General features: G+C 37.6%; 1 protein-coding gene across 1 annotated transcript in view; it reads right to left on the reverse strand.

The window, feature by feature from the left end:
• Positions 1 to 24,651, reverse strand: part of WDR49 (WD repeat domain 49) — a 148,278-nt gene that overhangs the window by 106,831 nt on the left and 16,796 nt on the right. The window contains exons 3-6 of the mRNA XM_047876467.1: positions 19,837 to 20,277; positions 14,119 to 14,295; positions 12,875 to 13,049; positions 1,677 to 1,844 (exon numbers count right to left, since the gene is read on the reverse strand). Of these exons, the coding sequence (XP_047732423.1) occupies positions 1,677 to 1,844; positions 12,875 to 13,049; positions 14,119 to 14,295; positions 19,837 to 20,277 (961 nt within the window). The remainder of the gene's footprint in view (positions 1 to 1,676; positions 1,845 to 12,874; positions 13,050 to 14,118; positions 14,296 to 19,836; positions 20,278 to 24,651) is intronic.

Genomic DNA, 24,651 nt, shown 5'->3' on the forward strand with positions numbered 1-24,651 from the left:
GGTAGTGGTAGTAGTTATAGTAGTGGTGGTGGTTGTAGTAGTAGTAGTAGTAGTAGTAGTGGTAGTAGTGGTGGTGGTGGTGGTAGTTGTGGTAGTAGTAGTAGTAGTGTGGTGGTGGTGGTGGTAGTAGTGGCCATAGTAGTTGTAGTGGTGGTGGTTGTAGTAGTAGTAGTAGTAGTAGTAGTAGTGGTAGTAGTGATGGTGGTGGTAGTAGTAGTAGTGGCCGTAGTAGTTGTAGTGGTGGTGGTTTTAGTAGTAGTAGTGGTAGAAGTAGTGGTGGTGGTGGTAGTTGTGGTGGTAGTAGTAGTAGCAGTGGTGGTGGTTGTAGTAGTAGTAGTAGTAGTAGTGGTAGTAGTGGTGGTGGTGGTTGTAGTGGTGGTGGTGGTACTTGTGTGGTGGTGGTGGTGGTAGTAGTGGGCATAGTAGTTGTAGTGGTGGTGGTTGTAGTAGTAGTAGTAGTAGTAGTGGTAGTAGTAGTGGTGGTGGTGGTAGTAGTAGTCGTGGCCGTAGTAGTTGTAGTGGTGGTGGTTGTAGTAGTAGTGGTAGAAGTAGTGATGGTGGTGGTAGTTGTAGTGGTAGTAGTAGTAGCAGTGGTGGTTGTAGTAGTAGTAGTAGTAGTGGTAGTAGTGGTGGTGGTGGTAGTAGTGGTGGTGGTGGTAGTTGTGGTAGTGGTAGTAGTAGTGGTGGTGGTGGTAGTAGTAGTCGTGGCCGTAGTAGTTGTAGTGGTGGTGGTTGTAGTAGTAGTAGTGGTAGTAGTAGTGGTGATGGTGGTAGTAGTAGTAGTGGCCATAGTAGTTGTAGTGGTGGTGGTTGTAGTAGTAGTAGTAGTGGTGGTGGTGGTAGTTGTGGTAGTAGTAGTAGTAGCAGTGGTAATAGTAATAGTAGTAGTGGTAGCAGCAGCAGCAGTAGTAAGTAGTGGTTATAGTAGTGGTGATAGTGTACTTGTAGTAGTGGTGGTACTTGTAGTAGTAGTAGTGTGGTGCTGGCAGTAGTAATAGTAGTAGTGGTAGCTGTAGTAGCAGCAGTGGTGGTGGTGGTGGTGGTGGTGATAGTGGTAGTAGTTGTAGTAGTGGTGGTGGTTGTAGTAGTAGTAGTAGTGGTGGTAGTAGTGTGGTAGTAGTTGTAGTGGTGGTGGTGGTAGTAGTGGCCGTAGTAGTTGTAGTGGTGGTGGTTGTAGTAGTAGTAGTGTGGTGGTGGTAGTAATAATTGTAGTAGTGGTAGTAGTAGTGGTGGTGGTAGTAGTTGTGGTGGTAGTAGTAATAGTAGTAGTGGTAGCCGTAGTAGCAGCAGTGGTGGTGGTGGTGGTAGTAGTAGCAGCAGCCACAACAGCAGCAGCAGGAGGTTGAGCATTTGGTGGTGTTAGAAAGATGGCAAAATAGCAGACACAGCACCAAAACCATCTTCTTTCTCTGTATCATCTCACATCTCCCCCAAATTCTAATAAAAACGCTAATTCAAGCATTGGGGCCCTTCCTCGTATTTCCACCCCAATGTAGTTCATACATGCCGCACATCATAATGCATCATTATCAGACATTCTCAGGCAATAAAATGTGAGCTGTTCAACTTGGTCTCTCTGGCAATAAAGCAAGAAGGTGGAGAGGCCCCGTGCATACAAATACACATCCCAGACTATTTATGAGGCCCTCAGAGTTACCATGATTTATTTTACATACCAATTAAATTGAGCCGAGAGTGGTAATCAAAAGCATGAATGCCCTCGGCAACATTGAAGGATGTCATTTTAAGAGGCTTTTTTGATTTCTCTCTCCAAGCCAGCACCACAGTGTTTGTATTGTTGGTTGTACTGGAAATGATAGCATCTAAAGATGCACTGTAAGTAACTGATTAAAAAAAAAGAAATGGATCTTTAGTTGGTTTCTCACAAAACACGAGCAAAATTCAATGGTTTTAATACCTAAAGTCAAAAATTAAACCCAGGTTATGAGGACACAACCCAATACATAGAAAATACCTCATTAATGCCTCCCCGCTCCACTACAGAATTTACAGTGGGAAGTTACAGCAAAGTCTGCATTCTGACCTTTTACCCAATCTAAGGATACCTTGAAATTTTTTTTTTAAGTTGGCACACATGGCAGGAAACAACATAATCACAATAATCATATGGGATTCTGGAGTCTTAAGATGAGTGATTGGCCAGATTCCTGGGTTCTTCCTCCTGGATCTGAAGCAGGCAAACTGAAGCTTAGACACCCTCTGCTGCTCTCCAAGGTCCAAACCGGGCCAGAACCATGGTTCGTTTAAGTCATGACTGGACCTAGACAGAGCTCAACGTCTGGCACAAACACAGCCAGGGACTTGGGTAAAATGGCTGTTCCTATGTCCTCAGGGACACAGCACCAGATACCGTGGAACAAAATCCCATTCCCCAAGCAAGGATCTTGCTGCCTCTTGCCAGGAGGACCTGTCGGACTCCCAGGCTCCAAAAAACAAATAGCCTGTTCCTCCAGAAACAGTATTCTTATCTCCTCCTTGTTTCCTCTCCATCATTTTCTCTCACCTGTCTTTCCTTCAAAAAAGAAAAAAAGAGAGAGAAAGAAAAGAGAGAAGAAGGAAGGGAGAACAAACCTAAGAAGGGATCAGTTCCTGGGGCGCCTGGGTGGCTCTGTCGGTCAAGCATGTGACTCTGGATTTCAGCTCAGGTCATGATTTCATGGTTCCTGAGATCAAGTGCCGTTGAGGCTCTGTGCTGACAGCATGGAGACTGCTTGGGATTCTCTCTCTCCCTCTCTCTGCCCCTCACCCACTCGTGTGTGTGTGTCTGTGTGTGTGTCTGTGTGTGTGTGTGTGTCTGTGTGTGTGTACGCACGCGTGTACGTGCGCACGTGTGCATGCATGGGCTTTCTCTCTTCAAATAAATAAGCATTACAAATTTAAAAAAAAGAAGTGATCAGCTTCTACAAAGGTGAACCTCACTAGGGAGCAATTAATGTCAGGACAATAAAGGTCCCTGAGCACCCGCTATACCACTGCTGCTTCTTTACAGGAAGTACCAACAGTCTAAGTCTGATGACATCTGTTCTCATTAGGAAGCAACCTCACTGAAAATATTCCTTTTGTTTACAGAAAATGCTAAGGGTTACTGTAACTTGACTCAGTGAAGCAATACTATCTGATCTAGAGTATATAACAAACGCTGTATCTTCAAATCCATGGAAATTTCACGATGTCATTATGGTACAATCAAAATAAAGTATTTCTGTGCAGAAGATTACTTTGTCTTGTGTTCCCACATTACATTGAACTATCATCTTCAGTTTTGAGGCTATAAAGAAAAAACATATAAAAAAGTACGTTCTGCTCTGGTATTCGAAGGACTGCTTTTAGATTTGAATCTGCAGGCTACCAAGTGACATTTATGGGCCTGTAGTGTTACATATTGGAGGCTTAACAATTCACACTTTATTTCTAGACCAAGATATAACTTGTATCTGATTAGACTGTGGAATGCCAGAGCTCCTGAGAATGCCTGAGTAAAAGGTGAGGGTAAAGCCATTTCCTTAAAATCAAATTATCTGATAAATAAAAATGTTTTCCTCCCTTCTTGAAGACAGGAAAGGAAATGATAGGTTATGATGGAAAAGTTTTTAAAATATCAAGCTAGGGAATGGGGTGAGCTGATAAAATAAATGATTTGTTTTTAATATTCTCAGTGAGTTTCAAGATTGGTGGAGGAAAATACTTTTTAAATTACTTTTAGATGCTATTTTCAGGGGGAAAAAAGACAACTTGATCATGTCTGTCCATTAAGATGTTCACTTTCCATGCTTCCGCTCTTTGCCACTTAGTCATAAAAAAGGCGTTAAGCGAACTGCCATTGATCCCTGTTCTGTTCTCGTGGGTGTGCTGTCAGGATGACCCTGTGTAATGGCAATTAGTTAAGGTGAGGAAAGTGATCTGAAAATGGAATGTGATCCCTAAAAACCAAGTAAGTAATGCCATTAGGTGAAGTTGAAATAAGCTAGAATGAGGCCACCTGATATCCTCTGCCAACAGGTACAAGCTGTAGCAAAGTAGAAAATGGGGCCATTTCTAAGAACTCTTATCATTTTCCAAGCTTTTTTACTTTAGGAGTCATACGGCTTTAGGAAAACACCCTATCTTGAACTTTCTTTGATGATCTCTTGCTTGTGAGAGTTGGTTTTCAGTTGCATTTCTTATTTTGAAGTTTGACTCCCTTTCTCTGAGACCACCACATGGCCGCCTATATTCTGACCAGCTACCATTGTAAGAAGGACAGAAAGAATCACCTTATTTCATTTTTAAAAATCAAAATGCATCTAACTCAGTACTGCTGGGCACATTAAAAAATAATAATGCAATTAATTTAATGACTTTTCAAAATGCTGATTGGACGCCCATGCCCATGATACAAATGGATCTTAACGCCCATCACGCTGTTAAACAGGCTGCAGGAAGAGACCTCTTCAAACCTAGGCTACCAGCTCAAAGCTGATTTCGACAGCTTTAAACACAGTGAGAGAACTGATAGGAAGGACACGGTGTTCTAGCTAACTCAGGAAGGCACCCTCTTTTTGTCCGGACTGATTTAGATGCAGAGCAGTGGAACAAAGCACAACAAGAGACTAAATGTAGCCCTTATTCCAAAGTTCATCTCTATCAATTATAAAGGCTTCCTAAGGAAATGTAGCCTGGTAGCTGTATTCTCAATTCTCTGGCACACCTCTATTAATTAGTGCAGCAATTAGTGATTTTGTTATCAGTCCAAACTGTTTTGTACCTTCTCCCAGCCATGGCCAAACAAAGGAGACAAAACACCTTTCAACGTAATAAAAAAAAAAAATCAATGCTTTTTTTATTATTGGCAATTTAGTGCTCACTTTTTCAAAAGCTATACTGCCAGTCTATGGTTTCCAAGGTTTCCAATGATATTGTCTATAAGAGGAGACAATTACTTGGGACCAAAAAAGGAAAACTTCTCTCAGATTTAAGACACTTATGTCTTGCCCCTATTGCATAAAATCTCTGTACTTTACAAGCATTTTCAGAATGTAATTATTTTTCTATTAAAATGTGACACAGAACCACTCAGACAAGACGAAAATATTTCTCCTTCAAAGTTTTAAAATAGAAATCTGAACCTTATCTTGAAGCAGTAAGTTAATACTCTTATGTCTGACTCTAAGTTGTTGTTTTTTTTTTAATTTTTTTTTTTCAACGTTTATTTATTTTTGGGACAGAGAGAGACAGAGCATGAACAGGAGAGGGGCAGAGAGAGAGGGAGACACAGAATCGGAAACAGGCTCCAGGCTCTGAGCCATCAGCCCAGAGCCCGACGCGGGGCTCGAACTCACGGACCCCGCGAGATCGTGACCTGGCTGAAGTCGGACGCTCAACCGACTGCGCCACCCAGGCGCCCCTGACTCTAAGTTTTTCCTTTGACATTTCAGTTTTATAAATATTTTATCCTTGGCTTCAATGAAACATTATTACCATACTTGCTCATCTATTTCTTTCTTTCCCCAATTGTATATTCTCTTCTCACACTAAGAATAAAATCAGCAAAAAATATTTCTTGAGGAGTTCTAACAGTATCGATTCATGTCGCTGGGGTAAAAAAAAAAAAATTATATATCAAATGAAAGCAACTGTTGGTTGCTTGCTCCTGGCAGGTTAAGTCTTGTGGACCAGGGATCACTATTAGGCCCACTGTTCTATTTTTTATTCCTTCCTGCCCTCCTCTCCCTGCTTCATTATTTTAATATTTCTTTCCTTCTCCTCATACTGAAATAACTGAGCTGCAAATAAACAAAAAAAGTTGTATTTAAGCTTCTAATAGCTACTGCTAAATCTGGGAACAGGCATTCATTCATTGGTTAGGACTGAATTAGGTCCTTCTTTCACAGGTACTTTGGGCTTCAAATCTAAAATTTGAAATAAGAGGGGCTCATGGGTGGCTCCGTCGGTTAAGCGTCCAACTTTGGCTCAGGTCATGATCTCGCAGTTTGTGAGTTCGAGCCCCACATCGGACTCTGTGCTGACAGCTCAGAGCCTGGAACCTGCTTCAGATTCTGTGTCTCCCTCTGCCCCTCCCCTGTTCATGCTCTGTCTCTCTCTGTCTCTCAATAATAAATAAACGCTAAACAAATTATTTTTAAGAAAAATTAAATTTGAAATAAGAGAAAATGTTATAAACTCTTCACCTTTCTAGACTCTATATACTTTTTAAATTGCCTTTTCCCCTATCCATTTTCCTCAATATTGATTCACATAGTATTAAACTATATACTATTTGCAATCTTTTTTACCCCAATCACTTTTTTAACCATAAAAAGCCCCCTATTTTTTTTAAATCTACTAATAATGAGCAAGATTTCTTTTGGTATCTCTCTTTCCTTTTGAAATATTTTTCAGTAGTATTTATCCAGTGTCTTAATCTATTCAGGCTGCTATAATGAAATATACAGACCAGGTAGCTTAAACAACAAAAATTTATTTTTCACAGTTTTGGAGACTGGGAAGTCCAAGATCAAGGCGCTAATAGATTCAGTGTCTGGTAAGGGCCCATTTCCTGGTTCATAGGTGGCCAAATTCTTGCTGCATCCTCACATGGGAAAGAAGTGAGAGACTCTCTGAGGTATCTTATAAGAGCATGAATTCTATTCATGAGAGCTATACTAGCCACCTCCGAAAGGCACTACCTTCTTTTTTTTTTTAATTTTTTTTAATGTTTATTTATTTCTGACAGAGAGAGACAGAGCATGAGTGGGGGAGGGGCAGAGAGAGAGGAAGTCACAGAATCTGAAGCAGGCTCCAGGCTCTGAGCTGTCAGCACAGAGCCCGACATGGGGCTTGAAGTCACGAATGATGAGATTGTGACCTGAGCTGAAGTCGATCGCTCAACCAATTGAGTCGCCCAGGCGCCCCAAAAGGCACTACCTTCTAATACCATCATATGGGGCTTAAGATTTCAACATATGAATTTGGAAATGGACACAAACATTTAGTCCCTAACATTCTGCCCCTCCCCTATCCATGTCCTTCTTGAAAGCAAATTACATCCCAATGGTCTCAAAAGTCTTAACTCATTCCAGCATCAACTCTAAAGTCTAAGTTCAAAGTCTCATCTAAATCAGATACAAAGACTTGGGATACAATTCATCCTGGGGAAAATTTCTTTCCAAGCTGTGAACTCAAGAAATCAAACAAGTTGTGTGCTTCCAAAAAAGTGGTGGAACAGGCATATGGTAAGCATTCCCATTCCAAAGGGGAGAAATAGGAAAGAATAAAGGGGTACTAGATACTAAGTAAATACAAAGTCTAACCAAGAAAACTCTGTGAAACCTTAACACTCAAGAATAAATCTCTTTGGCTTGATGCTCTCCCTTCCAAATCCACTGGAATGGCCATGCTACTCCCATGGCTTGGTGCTGCTGTCCACCTATGCTGCAGCTCTCTGAGGAGGTCCCACCGCTGTGCTGGCTCCTCTGGGTGTGGCTACACCATGACTCTGCAGAGCCATCATCCCTTCAGAGCTAGGTTGGGACGATCTGGCCCACATGAACCAGAGAGGCAGCCCCATCCTCTGAAACCATTCTGCAATATCTCAGAAGAAAAGAAACAGAAACTCAAAGACATAGAAAGAAAATCTAACTAAACTAAAACATAGTGATTTCAAATAAATTTTAAAAAGACTGAATAAACATGTATAAAGCTTATTGCAGGATAATATGAAACATCTAAGATATTTCACACACATAATGGGAGCCCCAGAAAAAAAAAAGGAAGGGTTCAGACAATTTTGGGAAAAATAACAATAGAAAAATTTCCAAATTTAATAAAAACTACAGACCCATATATCCAAGAATTTCAATGAATTCTAAGCAGTGTAAACACACACACACACACTCTCTCTTTCTCTCTCTCTCTCTCTCTCTCTCACACACACACACACACACACACACACACACACACACATACACACACACCAATAAACTGAAGCACATCACAAGTAAGTTACTTAAAAACAGTGAGAAAGGGAAAATAGGGCAAAACATGGTACCATGTGTTACAGTAGACACTATGGAGAATAAAAAACCTATCACACGCCCTAAGAAGATAGTTTAGCTTTCAGTTTATGTATACATGTGATTTGCATGTGATACATCCAAATTTCCTCTGGGTTTGAAAGAGTTATGACAGGCAGGACAAAAGTTGTGATGTAGGTACAGAAATTTTTAGGATTCCTTCACAGATTGAGCTGCATCTGAAAGCAAGATTTTTTTTTCAATTTTTTTTAAACATTTATTTATTTTTGAGACAGAGAGAGACAGAGCATGAACAGGGGAGGGGCAGAGAGAGAGGGAGACACAGAATCGGAAACAGGCTCCAGGCTCTGAGCTGTCAGCACAGAGCCCAACGCAGGGCTCAAACTCACGGACCGCGAGATCATGACCTGAGCCGAAGTCGGACGCTTAACTGACCAAGCCACCCAGGTGTCCCTGAAAGCAAGATTTTTAAGAAGCCAGGAGCATAGCTCAAATTGAGAACCCTGAAAATCATGTAAGGCAAAGTCCATATGAATTACAAGAAACAGCAAAATAAGGAGTTTGGTAAAGGTAAGGGAAGTTTCGGGGTCAAAACTGGCAAGTAAGACTCTGCTTTGGTGGCAGGATCTGGAATATCCCAGAATAAGGGAATCCTTCAGAGGTAGTCCACATTGAGAACGTGAATGGAGAAGAATATGAGCACTGGGTAGGACCAGGGCATCTGCAATCTGCAAATAGAACATGCCCCACCTGGAAACTGATGTCTTTATGGGACATTCTAAAATGGCTCATCATTTCAAATTTTCAGACCTCAAGTCCTGAAGATTCCTGTTTCAGAAGGTTGCTTATTTCCCTCCTTCCTTGCTTGCTTTATCATTTCCACTTTCTCATCATCAAAAGCCTTATAATTAGCCAGTCTGATCGCAGTGTCTTTCTTTGTCCTCCAACCTATGCCAAACAGAACTACCAAAGAAACCATTCCTAAATGTTGTGTGCGTTAGGTCTTCCAAGTATCCTCAAAAACCTTCAATGCTTCACTGCTTCATTTTCCATCAAGTGTAAATAGGGCTAGTTGCCAAGATTTCCAACATATGTCCCTATTAGACCTACTCACTTGTATTTCCTCAATACTCAGCCTCTCATCTATTCATGCCCATTTCTCTTCCCTTCATGTGTCTGCTTGTCTCCCTTTACTCATGTTCTCTGTGTTCTTTTTCCCTCCACCTATCCATCCTTTGAGTAGCACCAACTACTCTTGAAGCTTTCCTCATAATGTTTGCTGCTTAAGAATTACTATGGGAGTTAATATCTCATTTATGTGGTTTAGTAGCTAATTTTCAGTACCATTGTACAATGTTCTAATAAGTTATTTTACATGAGTCTTTAATTCTTATTCCTATACTAAGTTTCTTGAGGGTTATAATTAATCTTTCTTCTACAGTCTCCAAGGCCTAAAACAGTTTAGAGCACATAAAAGACAAATAAATAATTGTTGATTGATTGACTCAATTGATTCAATTGAGTCCACAATTGAAATAAACTGACTAATGTAAATATATTTTTTCGGCTATTTTTCCAAAAATTAATCACTTAATTACAATGAGTTTTGATTCACAGAGCTAAGAAATATGTAATCCTAATAAGATAGTAAACATCCTTGATATTTCTTTCATATGTAAAATGTTTTTGTAGCCAGTTCCTAATTGCAGTGATTCAGAGGCCAGATTCCAAAGTTGGATTGCTTAGTTCATAAACATGAATTACAGTGTTGATACTAAACTAAGTTTCCATGTTCTTTTGTCACTAGATGAGGGAACCAAAGATTAGAATGATATTTTGGAAACACGATGAGCAATGATTTCACTTGAACCTACAGAAAACTCCTTGTCCTGCAACTTAACAGACAAATGCTTATAAGCAGTTACCAGCAGAGTTGAATTTAGAGAGGTTTAAATGAAATTATGACAGGGTCTAGAGTGGAAACTGTTCATTCTCTCACTGAAAGTGAAGAGAGTATTTAGATACTACTCACATTCAGAAAATATAATATCAAATTGAAAACTTTACTTGTTGTATCCCCAATCTTTTCAATAACAAAATTCTTTTAGCTACTTCTCTGTATTTATTCATAGTAATTTAAGGTCATGGAACTCAAATAATACACTAATCTTGAGGAAGCCTACTACAAGTAGATTTTAAGAACTAGTACTTTATTACTATAGTCTATCTAGTGTTTGTTTTATGTATTAAAATAACATGCTTGTAAAAATAAACTACTGGACCTACACCAAAATAAAAAGCTTTTTCACAGCAAAGGAAACCATCAACAAAATGAAAAGGCAACCTACTGACTGGAAAAAGGTATTTTCAAATGATATATCCAACAAGGGATTAGCATCCAAAATATATAAAGAACTAATACAACTCAATACAGGAAAAAATCCAAAAATAATCCAGTTAAAAAATGGGCAGAAGACATGAATAGACATTTTTTCCCAAAGAAGACACACAGATGGCAAACAGACACATGAAACAATGCTTGACATTACTAATCATCAGGGAAATACAAATCAAAACCACAATGAGATATCACCTTACACCTATCAAATGGTTAGAATTAAAAAGACCAGAAACAACAAGTATTGGTGAGGACGTGGAGAAAAAGGAACCGTCATGCACTGTTAGTGGGAATATAAATTGGCAAACAGGATGGAGTTTCCTCAAAAAATTAAAATAGAAATACCATGATCAGGTAATTCTACTATTAGGTATTTACCCCCCAAACCCAAAAACACTAATTCAAAAAAATAGATGCACTTCTATGTTTATGGTAGCATTATTTAGAATAGCCCAGATATGGAAAATAAAGAAGAGGTGACATATATACATATATATATATATATATATATATATATATATATATATGTGTGTATATATATATACACACACGGGTATACATATATACATACATATATACACACGCACTCATACACACACACAATGGAATACTACTCAGCCATAAAAAACAATGAGAGCTTCCAATTTGCAACAACATGGATGGACCTAGAGGGTATTATAATAAGTGGAATAAATCAGATAGGGAAAGACAAATACCCTATAATTTCACTTTTATGTGGAATCTAGAAAACAAAATGAATGAATAAACAAAAAGCAGAAACATCCATAAAGACAGAAAGCAAACTGATGGTTGCTGGGGATGAGGTATGGGCAACACTGATGAAGAGGAGTGGGATACACAGGATTCCAGTTATGGAATGAATAAATCACAGGAATAAAAGGTACAGTGTGGGGAATATAGTCAGTGATATTGTAATAGGTTGTATGGTGACAGATAATAGCTACGCTTGTGGTGAACACAGTGTAACGTACAGAGTTGTGGAATCACTATGTTGTACACTTGAACCTAATGTAACATTGCATGTCTAGTATATTTCAATTACCATGCTTGTTTGGAAGCAGCTGCAATAGCTCCCTGCAGTTTCTAGTACTGTGATTCTTACATCCATGTTATACAAACATAACACACAATTTTGTGCCTGCAACACAGAGGAGATAACCAAAAAATATCATCTTCTGTCTTTCCCACATTCAATATCATGCCAGCATTAAAGGATGGGCAGAAGGTATCAAAGATGTGATACGATTTATAGTGAAGAAAAAAATATAGAACCTATAGTTCCCATCTTGTGGGATATTACTATTGTGGGCCATGAATTAAAGAATTAGTTGCAACCTTCTAAACTCCAAAGAGGGTAAAAATACTAAAAGGGCCAAGAGCTGGGTCCATTTTGACTATCTCTCTTTCAAAGTATATTAGGAATAGACCTATAAGATAATAGTCAAAGAGACTGTTAGTTTCCATTCCTTTCAATGGGCATAATTTAATGTTGTAATTTAAAAGTGAAAAAGTTACCATAGTCTAGTAGATACTAGGACCCAAGAGATATCAGAACAGATATTGCACATGTAGATCCTGGACCAGAGGCAAACTTTGTATAAGTTATATATACTGTGAAACTAATAAACTGATTGATGACAAGGTATTAGGAATTTTCTGGCTTTCTATAGATGCTATTTTATGACATAATCTGTCACACAGAGAAATACTACTCAAGTACTGTAGTCAGAGGAACCCAGTCACTATATCAACAGGAAAAAAAGAAGATCCTTTTTGAAGACAATCAAAAGAATATACTTTCATGAAACATGAAGAAAACAAAGGAGTGGTTTTGAGGGCACTTGTTACATTCTTTCACTAAGCAGCCATGGATGTGGCTAGATGAGACTTAGAAAAAAAATTTTTTTTAACTTTTTATTTATTTTTGAGAGAGACAGAGACAGAGTGTGAGCAGGGGAGGGGCAGAGAGAGAGAGAGAGGGAGTCACAGAATCTGAAGCAGGCTCCAGGCTCCAAGCTGTCAGCACAGAGCGGGATGAGGAGCTCGAACCCACGAACCGTGAGATCATGACCTGAGCCGAAGTTGGACGCTTAACCGACAGAGCCACCCAGGTGCCCCTAGATGAGACTTTTAGGATCAGAGTTGGGTTGAAGTTAAATGGATTCTATGATAATTTTTTCCTTTCTCTTGAGATGTCTTCAATGCACAGTTCACCTGAACTAATTGCATGAAATTTTAGAAGGAAAGAAAAGAAAGAAAGAACTGTTAGTGTGCAGGGGATAGCTGACAATCCAGGCCCAAACCTCCAGAGAACCAATTATTGGTTGTGAGACTAACATTTTATGGGAAACATTTTCAACAAAAAATGTAAATGTAGATGTCAAAGGTGACCATTTCTTTCATTACTGTTCAAATTGAGTACCTTGCCTGACCCAATCTCCATGATGAAGATTATGCTCTAATATATAGCAACATTTGTGATATCCAGAGAGCAGCTCTGCCCAGTTAATAGTCACAGTGGCTTCTTCGTCTTCATGTGCATTAGCAGGACGCTCAAACAGGGAAATCAAGGCCGTAGTGAAAACAATTGCTTGAACCTTGAGAGAGATATTGAAAGGAAAAGAAAAATGGGCAGGATCATTGTTGGAAAAAAAAATCTATGTTCTTTAAGACTAATAAGGAATAGGTATTGAATTAATGGGAATTTCCTCAATATTATTTAAAGGATGCAGGCAGTCATACTAAAAGACAAAACAACTATAATGTTGGTAAAGCAATTACCAAGAGCAGTTCATTATTTGCTTTTATGATACACTTGTGATTAAAAACACAAAGAGTGAAAAGCTTTCACAATTAGGAAAGGAAATTGTTCAAATTAGACCACTTCAGAGTTCATGGGCATTCAACAAATAATAATTTTTTAGCGGATAGGTGGAATGTGATAGAGGAGTCATTGCATCCAATGTCCGGGTTTTTGTGCTGCCCTCTCTAATGCATCTATCCCTTTGTTAAGTGATGCAGGAAACAAGCACTGCCCAGGGAGCTGGTACAGAGGAGGCTTTTATTTTATTTAAAAAAAATTTTTTTAACGTTTATTTATTTTTGAGACAGAGAGAGACAGAGCATGAACGGGGGAGGGGCAGAGAGAGAGGGAGACAGAATCGGAAGCAGGCTCCAGGCTCTGAGCCATCAGCCCAGAGCCCGACGTGGGGCTCAGACTCAGGGACTGCAAGATCGTGACCTGAGCTGAAGTTGGACGCTCAACCGACTGAGCCACCCAGGCGCCCCCAGAGGAGGCTTTTAAATGAAAATCAGGATAATTAATTTGAAAGAGTTATAAGAGATAATTTTGGGCATTTAAAATTTGATGTTTATTAAAACTGGGACCTAAGAGATCAAGCATCGTTTGGTGAAAAAAAATTACAATTTCTTTCTAAATAAGGAAAATGAGACTATACATAGACAAGAAAACCACATGAAGACTGTTTTTCATAAGCAAGAAAGGGAACTGTGACCTAATCCTTCTTTTCCACGCCCAGCAGGTGTGGCTTTATAATTTGTAGTGTAGCTCAATTAGGAGGTCACACTCGTTGTATACTATTTCTATGTTGAGCTACAGTTTGCTGATTAAATCCATAGTGTTCAACTTTTCCTTCCCTCGCTTACCTTTCCAGTTATGTCCCCAAAAGAAAGAATCGATTCATTGGCATCAAGGACGTCATACCAATATTCCATACAAATCGGTGTTCCCTTCAGGCCTTGGAGTTTATATTGACAAGGAAATTCTCCTTTGGACAGAAGATCATAGAAACAAATCTCTTTACTCGTAAAAGCCACTGCTATCTAAAGTAACAAATAGAAAATATTTGTTCAAGAAATACAGAAATACAGAAAGTATTTTTTCTGATGAATTTAGTGAAATCAGTATACAAAGGAGACATGCGACTCTTAGCCCCAAATCAGACACTGTTCCCTTCAGGTCACTAACAGTATTATAGAGGCACAGCATGGCGGCACAAGTGGACTTCATTCTAACTTTGGACTCTAGCCAAGAAAAAGTTCTTCCCGTTAAAGGCATTTGAACATATTTTCCTCTGTATCTCCACTTCACACACCTGCCGACCTCATCCATCCATGGGAGACGAGATGATTAATCACAAAGGAAAGACAAAAACAGAGGTCTAGAGCATCACACAGTCATACCAGAAGCTTTACAAATTATGCTTTATAAAGCAAGCAGAGTCTTTCACAAAAATCAGTTGATAAAAACTCTGTAAGTAGCCTTCACAAGTTAGGTAAAATCCCAAAACTATTTTTAAAAGTGTCAATACATTTGTCGATAAAATTGACCAAACTTCAGCTAAACTAACCCAAGATAAAAAAGAGTGAAAATACACATTACTGAAGTCAGAAATAAAAGTGTATTCTGCTATCGACCTGATAAAAATAAAAGGAGATTATAAGAGAATATCATAAACAATGGCATGCCAACAAAGTAGACGACCTAGATGAAATTCCAAATTTCTGAAAACAAAAATAGTACCTAAACTAACTCAAGACCAAGTAGAAAATCTCAGCAAACGTATCAGTAAAACAACAAAATTGAATTGTAATCAAAAACATTGTCACAAAGAAAATCCCAGGCCCAGATGTCGTCACTAATAAATGCGACCAAACATTTAAAGAATTAACAACAATGTTTCTCAAACTCTTCAAAAAACAAAAAATAAATAAATAAATAAAGTGGAGGCAACTTTTCCAAAATCATTTTATGAAGCCAATACCATCTTAATACCAAACTACACAAAAACATACAAGAAAACTACATATCAAGAACCCTAATGAATATAGATGCAAAAATTGTCAACTAAACAGTAGCAAAGAGAATCCAACAACATATAAAAACCATTACATACCATGACCAACTGATATTTATACCAGAAAGCAAGCCTACTTTAACATACAAATATCAATCAACGTAACACACTCTATTAATAAAATAAAGGACAAAATCTATATGATTCTCTCAATATATCCAAAAAAAGCATTTGACCAATTCTAACACATTTTCATGATAAAAATGCTCAACAAACCAGGAATAGAAGAAAACGTCTTCAACTTGATACAAAGAACCCACAACTGATATCATACTTAATGGTGGAAAACTGAATGCATTCTCCCTAAGATCAGGAACATGATGAGGATGTTCACTCTCACCACTACTATTCAATACCACACTGCAATTTCCAGAAAGGGAAATTAGGCAAGAAAAAGAAATAAAAGCATCCAGTTTGGAAAGGAAGAAGTTAGACTATCTTTGTTAGTAGATGACATAATCGTAAACACAGAAAATCCTAAAGAATAACAGCAACAAAAAATGATCAAAACCAGTAAATGAGTTCAGTGTAGTTGTAGGATATAAGATCATTTTTAAAAATCTATTTTTTTCTATACCCTAGTAATGAACAATCTGAAAATGATACTACCAAAAGCATTGTTAGGAAAATGCAAAGACAAAACATGTGCTGTAAGACAGTATTTGTAAATCATCCATCTGATAAATGTATATATCCAGAATATATAAAGAACTCTCAAAACTCAGTGAAATAAAACCAACAACAAAATGGGCAAAAGATTTGAACAGACATTCACCAAAGAGGATCTACAGGTAGCAAATCAGTATATGAAAAGAAGCTCAATATTATTAGTCATTAGGGAAATGTGAATTAAAACCACAATAAGATCAAATACAAACCTATTAAAATGGCCAAAATTAAGTGGGTAAGAAAACCTTGATCATACCAAATGTTGGTAAGGATATGTTATATCCACATGGTGGAATGTTACACAACAATAAAAAGATAAACTGATATATCCAATGACGTGCCAAGTTAAAGAAGTCAGACCAAAACGAGTATACACTATATGATGTAAATTATATACAAATCTAGAAAATGCTAACTATTGTATGGTCACAGCATATCAGTGGCTACCTGACAAGGGGAGATGGGAGAGATTGGACAGATTACAAAAGGGCACAAGGGCATTTTTGAGCGTGATGATTATGTTCATTATCTTCATTGTACTGTTGATTTTTCACAGTAGACAAATGTATTAAAATCTGTCAACTTGGGTATTTTTAGTATGTGCGGTGCTTTTTGTATAATTACATCTCAATAAAGCTCTTTGAGGAAAGAAGAAAAAAGCAACCCTCTTTAAACTTCTATGTTGCAAAAGTGCAAAGGAAAGGCTAAGATTTAGTTATCAGTCCTGGAAAGAAGAAACAATGCAACATAATCATTACACAACATAACAACATAAACATTGCATGATAATAACAGAATGCTGCACACAGATATAAAAGAAAATCTGGGCTTGAACCATCTTGTAACCCATATAGTTAACATTAACACCAGATCCTTAGCAAGAAGAGACTGGATGTGATGACGTCCAGCTACCACTCTAGAGGTAGCAAAGACTCTGAAACACAGGTTCTGAAATCAAGCTGCCTCTGTATACAAATCTTACAACATGCATTCTGTGTGACCTGGGGCAAATTCCACAACCTCTCCTTGCCTAGTCTCTCATTCTTAAAGTAGGAGCAATGTCCACTTCATGGTGATCTCGAGAAGATTAATAGAGCAGGGTGCATCACGTTGGAAGTTAATGATGATGATGATTCTTTACGTTCAAGGCAGTAGAGCCTACCATTTCCCACTTACAAAAACCCTGGGTTTTTGGAAACATGGAGGATTCTGGCTCTGGCATAATAAATATGCAAGATGATCCTGGAACAGCTTGTCACACCAGAAAACAAAGAAGCTTTCAAAGACTAACACAGTTATAGCAGAAAAGACTCAGAAGCTGACTTGTATTCATTCCAGTGTATAAAGATGGTACAATTTTAAGGATGAGTTAGCAACTCGGTGGACTGAAGCAAATAAAATTGCTTAAACTCATGAGTTTGTGATGATATTGATAACAATAATGATAGTTTTGCTCATTTTTCGTCTTTAGAGGATTTTGAATACTGGCAAATAGAAGTAAAGAATTAGCCATTCATCCTGCCTTTGTTCTATGATTTGTACTACATTATAACTAAATACTTGACAGGTGGAATTTCTTTTTATACAGGTATTCCAGCTTATAAAGAAAGTAGAAATGATGGAATTAGAATGTCATCCTCTTGCAACCCCTAATAAATTGATAGATCAAGGAATAATCAGCAATAACTGTCAACATCCCAAGAAGAGAGAGAACAGGCATTTTGTGCCTCCTGATTGAGGAACACCTATTCCAGAACAAACCATCTTGAAACCGATCAAGGCTTTAGATTTGACTACCAATTTACTGGAAATATGGGGAACAAGGAGACATGTAAAACAACCCCTTCTAAACACAGTCTGCAAAATCCAGACTGAGACACTTTAAAGAATAAACACCACTTTCTCTTACAAAAACAGAATAGCAATAACAAAACAATGCAATAATAAAGAAGAGGTGGAGAAAAACACATAGATCAAAAGAGGCATATCAACAATTCACAATGGTTTGGATCTTACTCAGATTGTGATGCAAATAAACTATCAAATGAGGAATTAACAAACTATTAAAAAATTACAAGAAAAGAAAATGTGTATTTGACTGGATATTTGAGAATAAGGAATTATTGTAATTGTTATTAAATGTGATCGTGGTATCATGGTTATGCTAAAAAAAAGGAGATTTTTTATGAAATATTTACAGATTAAGCAATTGCATGTTTTGGATTTCAAAGAGGGGAGATATAGATCTAACTAGACTGGCTGTGAATTGGAAATGGCCAAGGGTAGATATTGGTTCTTAATACTGTTATCTCTGGGAATGCAAGCTGGTGCAGCCACTCTGGTAAACAGTGTGGAGGTTCCTCAAAAAACTAAAAATAGAACTACCTACGACCCAGCAATTGCACTACTAGGCATTTATCCAAGGGATACAGGTACACTGTTTCAAAGGGACACATGTACCCCCATGTTTATAGCAGCACTATCAACAATAGCCAAACTATGGAAAAGAGCCCAAATGTCCATTGGTGGATGACTAGATAAAGATGTGATATATATATATATATATATATATATATATATATATATATATACACACACACACACACACACAATGGAGTATTACTCGGCAATCAAAAAGAATGAAATCTTGCCATTTGCAACTACGTGGATGGAACTGGAGGGTATTATGCTAAGTGAAATTAGTCAGAGAAAGACAAAAATCATATGACTTCACTCATATGAGGACTTTAAGAGACAAAACAGATGAACTTAAGGGAAGGGAAACAAAAATAACATAAAAACAGGGAGGGGGGACAAAACAGAAGAGACTCATAAATATGGAGAACAAACTGAGGGTTACGGGAGGGGTTGTGGGAGGAGGAATGGGATAAATGAGCAAGGGGCACTAAGGCATCTACTCCTGAAATCATTGTTGCACTATATGCTAACTAATTTGGAGGTAAATTTAAAAAAATAAAAAATAAAACAAATTAAAAAAAAATACTGTTATCTCTGCTTGTATGTGCATTTAAAAGTTTTCATAGTAGAGACACCTGGGTAGCTCAGTTGGTTAAGCATCCGACTTCGGCTCAGGTCATGATTTCACAGTCCATGGGTTCATGCCTTGCGTCGGGCTCTGTGCTGACAGCTCAGAGCCTGGAGCCTGCTTCAGATACCGTGTCTTCCTCTCTCTCTGCCCCTCCCCTGCTCATGCTCTGTCTCTCTCTCTCAAAACTGAATGTTAAAAGATTTTTTTTTTAATTTTCATAGTGAAGTTTATCATCTGCTTAATATAAAATACTAAGAATATGGATTCTTTAAGTTATCTTCATCCTTCCTTCACACACTGATTTTCCTTTCAATACATTATCTTGCTCATAGGCTGTTACATAAGGATATTTGTACTGAGTGGGCCCTACCCATCAGAATTAAGAAATTGAACAGTGGTTAAAATCAGATAAGCAGTTCCCTGTGATTGCACTGAGTTGTGCCATGCATTGTAATAACCTCTCAGTGCCTCATATAGACCCATGATTCTACCACAAACTGTGGAGTCAGAAACGTCTTACCAGCCAGTAATGCAGCATGGCCACATTTGGGACAGAGCCAAGAATCTGAGTCACTGTCAGCTGTGTCCTTTAAAGGAGCTGAAGAAAACAGTTTGGGAAATTGAGAAGCTCACTGGCTCTACTCGCATTCCCTCCAGATCAGATGAGAGGCACAAAGTGGGACTGAAGCTCTCAGTCCCTGCTGGTGTTATACTTGATATTGATCAGGAGCCCCATCCTATCATTTTTCCCCTTTTACAGGCAATAATTTATTTATAAAGACTTGGTACCTTGTTTATATTTTCCAGAGAAACCATACTTGTCACCCACAGGTGTTTAAGCTTGGTGGCATCTGAAGTGATGGGAAATGTTTCTTGGAGCTTTAAATTCTCTCCCCAGATTCCTAATAAACCTTCTTTACTGATGGTCAGATAACGACTTGAACTTTTTAAGAAAATTACTTTTTGAATGATGTCCTTGTGTTTCGTTGGAAGGAGTTCAAGGTCTTTCCACTGGGGAACCACAGTTGCCTTTGCTCGTTCATCGTTCTCATGAAGTGCTAACAGCATAAATGAAGTCAACTTGTCCCAGTTAATGAAGCCATCTTGGGCCACATCCACTTTGTCAAAGAACTCCCCATATTCTTCCTTTGTGCCCCAACCAACAATCTCTGTCATTCTTTGCATAAACTCTTCTCTGGACATGCAAATAGTTTGACATGGTTCTGAGGGCTAGAAATAGGAATGAAAACAAGATGATAGTGAAAGCATCATAAGTACTAGGGCATTGTACGATACCACACCCAAATGTGGACCTAATCAGCAAGTCTTCCCAGCTTAAAAAAAAATTGTCTTTTACTTTATAACTATACTTAAGTTAATTTGGGCTGGGGAGCAAATAACTGACAGGGCTACAAGCTGACATTCTCAATAACCAATGTCCTTATAACTGGAAAAGGGAGGCAGGAGAGTCAATGATTTGATACCATGATAGAAGCAGCAGTCAGAGTAACGTGGGGCTATGTTCCAAGGAAGGCAAGCACCTCCAGCAGCAGGAAAAGGTGAAACAGCATTTCCATTAGAGACTCCAGAAGGAAGACAATTCTGACACATCCTGATTTTAGCCCTGTCGAACCCACTTTGGACTTCTGACCTCCAAAGTAAGATAATAAACTTGTGGCTTAAACCACTATGTTTGTGCTAATTTGTTATAACATCAGTCGGAAACTAGTATAGTGGTTAACAGAAGATAGATGAACAGAGTTTAGCACAGCCAGTGAAATTATACCACAGTGAAACTTTAATCCATAAGCAAGCAGTCCACTTTGGTAAATACACCATTACAGTGAAATTACAAGTACACCATTACAGTAAAAGCACATATGTTTGATTTTTGTGATGAGTGGCACTTATGCTCTATAAAGTCTTTGCAAATACTAAATTAGCAGCTACTGAACCATAGTTCAGAGACGAAATACAGAGTTATGTTTCTATGACCCTTTGGTCACAATATTTTCATCACTTGATCAATTCATAATTTGTTTTGTGTGTTTCTGTTGAAAGACACTTAACTTAGCATATGAAGTTAACTTATTAATATTTAATTCATGACCAATAGAACAAAGTTTATCTAACACCTGTATTTTCTCCATAAGGCATATCACAGCCTTCTTAATGTTTATTTTTGAGAGAGAGAACATGAGCTGAGAGGGGTAGAGAGAGAGAGAGAGAGACATAGAATCCAAAGCAGGCTCCAGGCTCAGCTGTCTGCACAGAGCCCAACACAGGGCTCAAACCCACAAACTTCAAGATTATGACCTGAGCCAAAGTCAGATGCTTAACAGACTGAGCCACCCAGGTGACCCCACATCATAGCCTTCTTGTACTTAGGAACACTAATCAGAACCTTACCACCACACTTGGGGACCATTTTAAACAGTGAAATAACCAACAAAAACAAAAAATGCAAAATGAACTTGGTATTAGTAGACCTCAAGTAGGACGCTTGTTTGCAGTGTGAGTGCTAGAATAAAAAGGTAGAGTGTTATGTTGTTTGACCTCATCCTGGAATATGAACATTGGAGGCAGAAACCTTTTGCCACTCTGTACATGTCTGTGAATGACCATGAAAGTGTTTTCAGGATTCATTTTTGGGGTTACAAATAAATTTTAGTAAGTAGGCAAACTCACAAATACAAAATCTGTGAATAAAGAGAATAATACTATATTATTATTATTATTATTATTATTTGAAGTAATAATATTTCAAATAAGTATATATTTTACTATTTAATAGGTTGTTTAGTTTGGTGAGATTTATGATGAGTAATCTACTTTTCCTACTACCTTAGAGTCAAAGAGTCAGGATTGATAGTAAGCTCTGGGAGGAAGCATATTGCAGAGCAAGTCAAGTAATTGCAGATTTAACCCTAATTCCACCAGTAATTGTAGGAACTGCTGGAAAGTTACTTCAGTGCTGAGGCTTACTCTCCCCATCTGTAAAGTGGATATGGCAATATCAGTTACAATAAAATTGTTTTTAAAATTAATTGATATATCAATACATGTAGAAAAAGCATTTGACAAAATTCAATGGCCATTCATGATAAAAATTCTTGGTAAACAAAGAATAGAGGGGAACTTCCTCAACTTACTAAAGAATATCTGCAAAAAAAAAATGGACATCTGACATCACACTCAATGGTGAGAAACTGGAAGCTTTCCTACTAAGATCTGGTACAAGATATCTCACAATTGCTTTTTAACATCATAATGAAAGTTCTAGCTAAGGCAATAAGACAAGAAAAGAAAATAAAAGGTTTAAAGATTAGAAAAGAATCAATAAAATTATCTTTGTTCACAGATGACATACTCATCTATGTAGAAAACCTGAAAGAACCAACAAATAAACTCCTGGAACTAATAAGCCATTACAGCAAGACTGCAGGATACAAGGAAAATATATAAAAGTCGATTGCTTTGCTATATACCAACAACAAATAAGTGGAATTTGAAATTAAAAACACAATACCATTTATATCAGTAACCAGAAAAATGAAATGAATATAAATCTAACAAAATATGTATAAGACCTAAACAAGGTAAACAAATCTCCAATCAATGAAATCAAGAAGAAATAAATAAATGGAGATATTCCAAGATCCAAGATAGGAAGATTCAATATTGTTATGATCTCAATTATTCCAAAAATAATCTATAGATTCTTTGCAATTCCAATCAAAATCCCAGAAAATTATTTTGTGGATATCAACCACCTGATTCTAAAGTTTATATGGAGAAGCCAAATACCCAGATGAGCTAACACAATATTAAAGGACAAGAACAAAGTTGGAGGACTAACTCTACCTGACTTCAAGACTTACTATAAAGCTACAGTAAGTACCAAAATAGTGCATTATTGGCATAAGAACAGATAAAAAGATCAATGGAACAGAGAGCTCAGAAATAGACCCATATAAATATAGTCAACAGATCTTTGAAAAAGGTCCAAGGCAATACAATAGAGAAAAGATAATACTTATAACAAGTGGTGCTGGAATAACCAGACATCCACATGATTAAAAACGAATCTAGACACAGACCTTACACCCTTCAGAAAAATTAACTCAAAATGGATTGCAGACCTAAATGTAAGACACAAAACTATAAAACTCTAGAAGATAACATAGAAATAAAGTTATATGACCTTCAGTTTGGAGATGACTTTTTAGATGCAACACCAAAGGCATAATCCATGAAAGAAAGAATTCATAGACTTCATTAAAATTGAAAACTTCTGCTCTGTGAAATACAATGTGAAAAGAATGAGAAGAAAAGCCATAGACTTGGAGAAGATATTTTCAAAAGATATATCTGATAGAGAACTCATCCAAAATATGTCTTAAAAATTCTTAAAATTTAATAAGAAAACAACCCAACTTAAAAATGGGCCAAAGACCTTACTGAATTCTTCACAAAAGAAGATATACAGATACAGATGGCAAATAAGCATATGAAAAGAACATCATATGTCATCAGGGAAATGAAAATTAAAACAGCAAGGTATCACTACACACCCTATTCGAATGGCCAAAATCTGGAACACTGAAGCAGCGAATGCCAGCAAGGATCTAGAACAGGAACTCTCATACATTTCTGATGGGAATGTAACATCAGACAGACACTTTGGAAGACAGTTTGGTGGTTTCTTACCAAGCTGAACACATTCTTATTATATGATCCAGCAATCACACTCCTTGGTCTTAACCCAAATGAACTGAAAATTATGTCCACACAAAAAACTGCACAGATGTTTATAGTAGCTTTATTCATAATTGCCAATATTTGGAAGCAACCCAGTTGCTGTCCTTCAATGGGTGAATGGATAAATAAACTGAGGCATGTCTGGAGAATAGAATATTATTCAGCGCTAAAAAGAGACGAGCTGTCACGTCATGAAAAGACCTGGAAATGCATAGTACTAAATGAGAAAAGCCACTCTGAAAAAGGTTACATATTGTATGATTCCAAATCCATCAAATTCTGGAAAAAACAAAACTGTAGAGACAGTAAAAAAATCAGCGGTTGCCAGGGGTTGGAGGAGTGGGGGAGGGAAGAATGGGCAGAACATAGAGGATTTTCAGGGCAGTGAAACTACTCTGAATGATACTATAATGGTGGATATACATCATTATGCATTTGTCCAAACCCCACAGAATATACAACACCGAGAGTGAATCCTAATGTAAACTGTGGACTTTGGATGATTATGATAGGTCAATGTAGGCTCATCAACTGTAACAAATGTACCACTCTGGTTGGGGATGTTGATAATGGGGGAGGCTATGCATGTTTCAGGGTAGGGAGGATATAGGTAATCTCTGTACCCTCCCCTTAATTTTGTTGTTAGCCTAAAACTACTTTAAAAATATGACATCTTAATAAAAAAAAATCAAGTGAGGTATCATGTGAGCAAAAACTAAGTAGTCAAGTGTTTAATAGACTTTGGTCTAGGCTTTTAACTTAATTAAATTAACTTTCTGAGAAATAATTGGTATACATCCCTTTGAACTACTCAGAAGTCCATCATTCTTTTGTTTGTTAAAT

The sequence above is a fragment of the Prionailurus viverrinus genome, chromosome C2, assembly GCF_022837055.1.
Source record: "Prionailurus viverrinus isolate Anna chromosome C2, UM_Priviv_1.0, whole genome shotgun sequence".
In the NCBI taxonomy this organism is placed as follows: domain Eukaryota; kingdom Metazoa; phylum Chordata; class Mammalia; order Carnivora; family Felidae; genus Prionailurus; species Prionailurus viverrinus.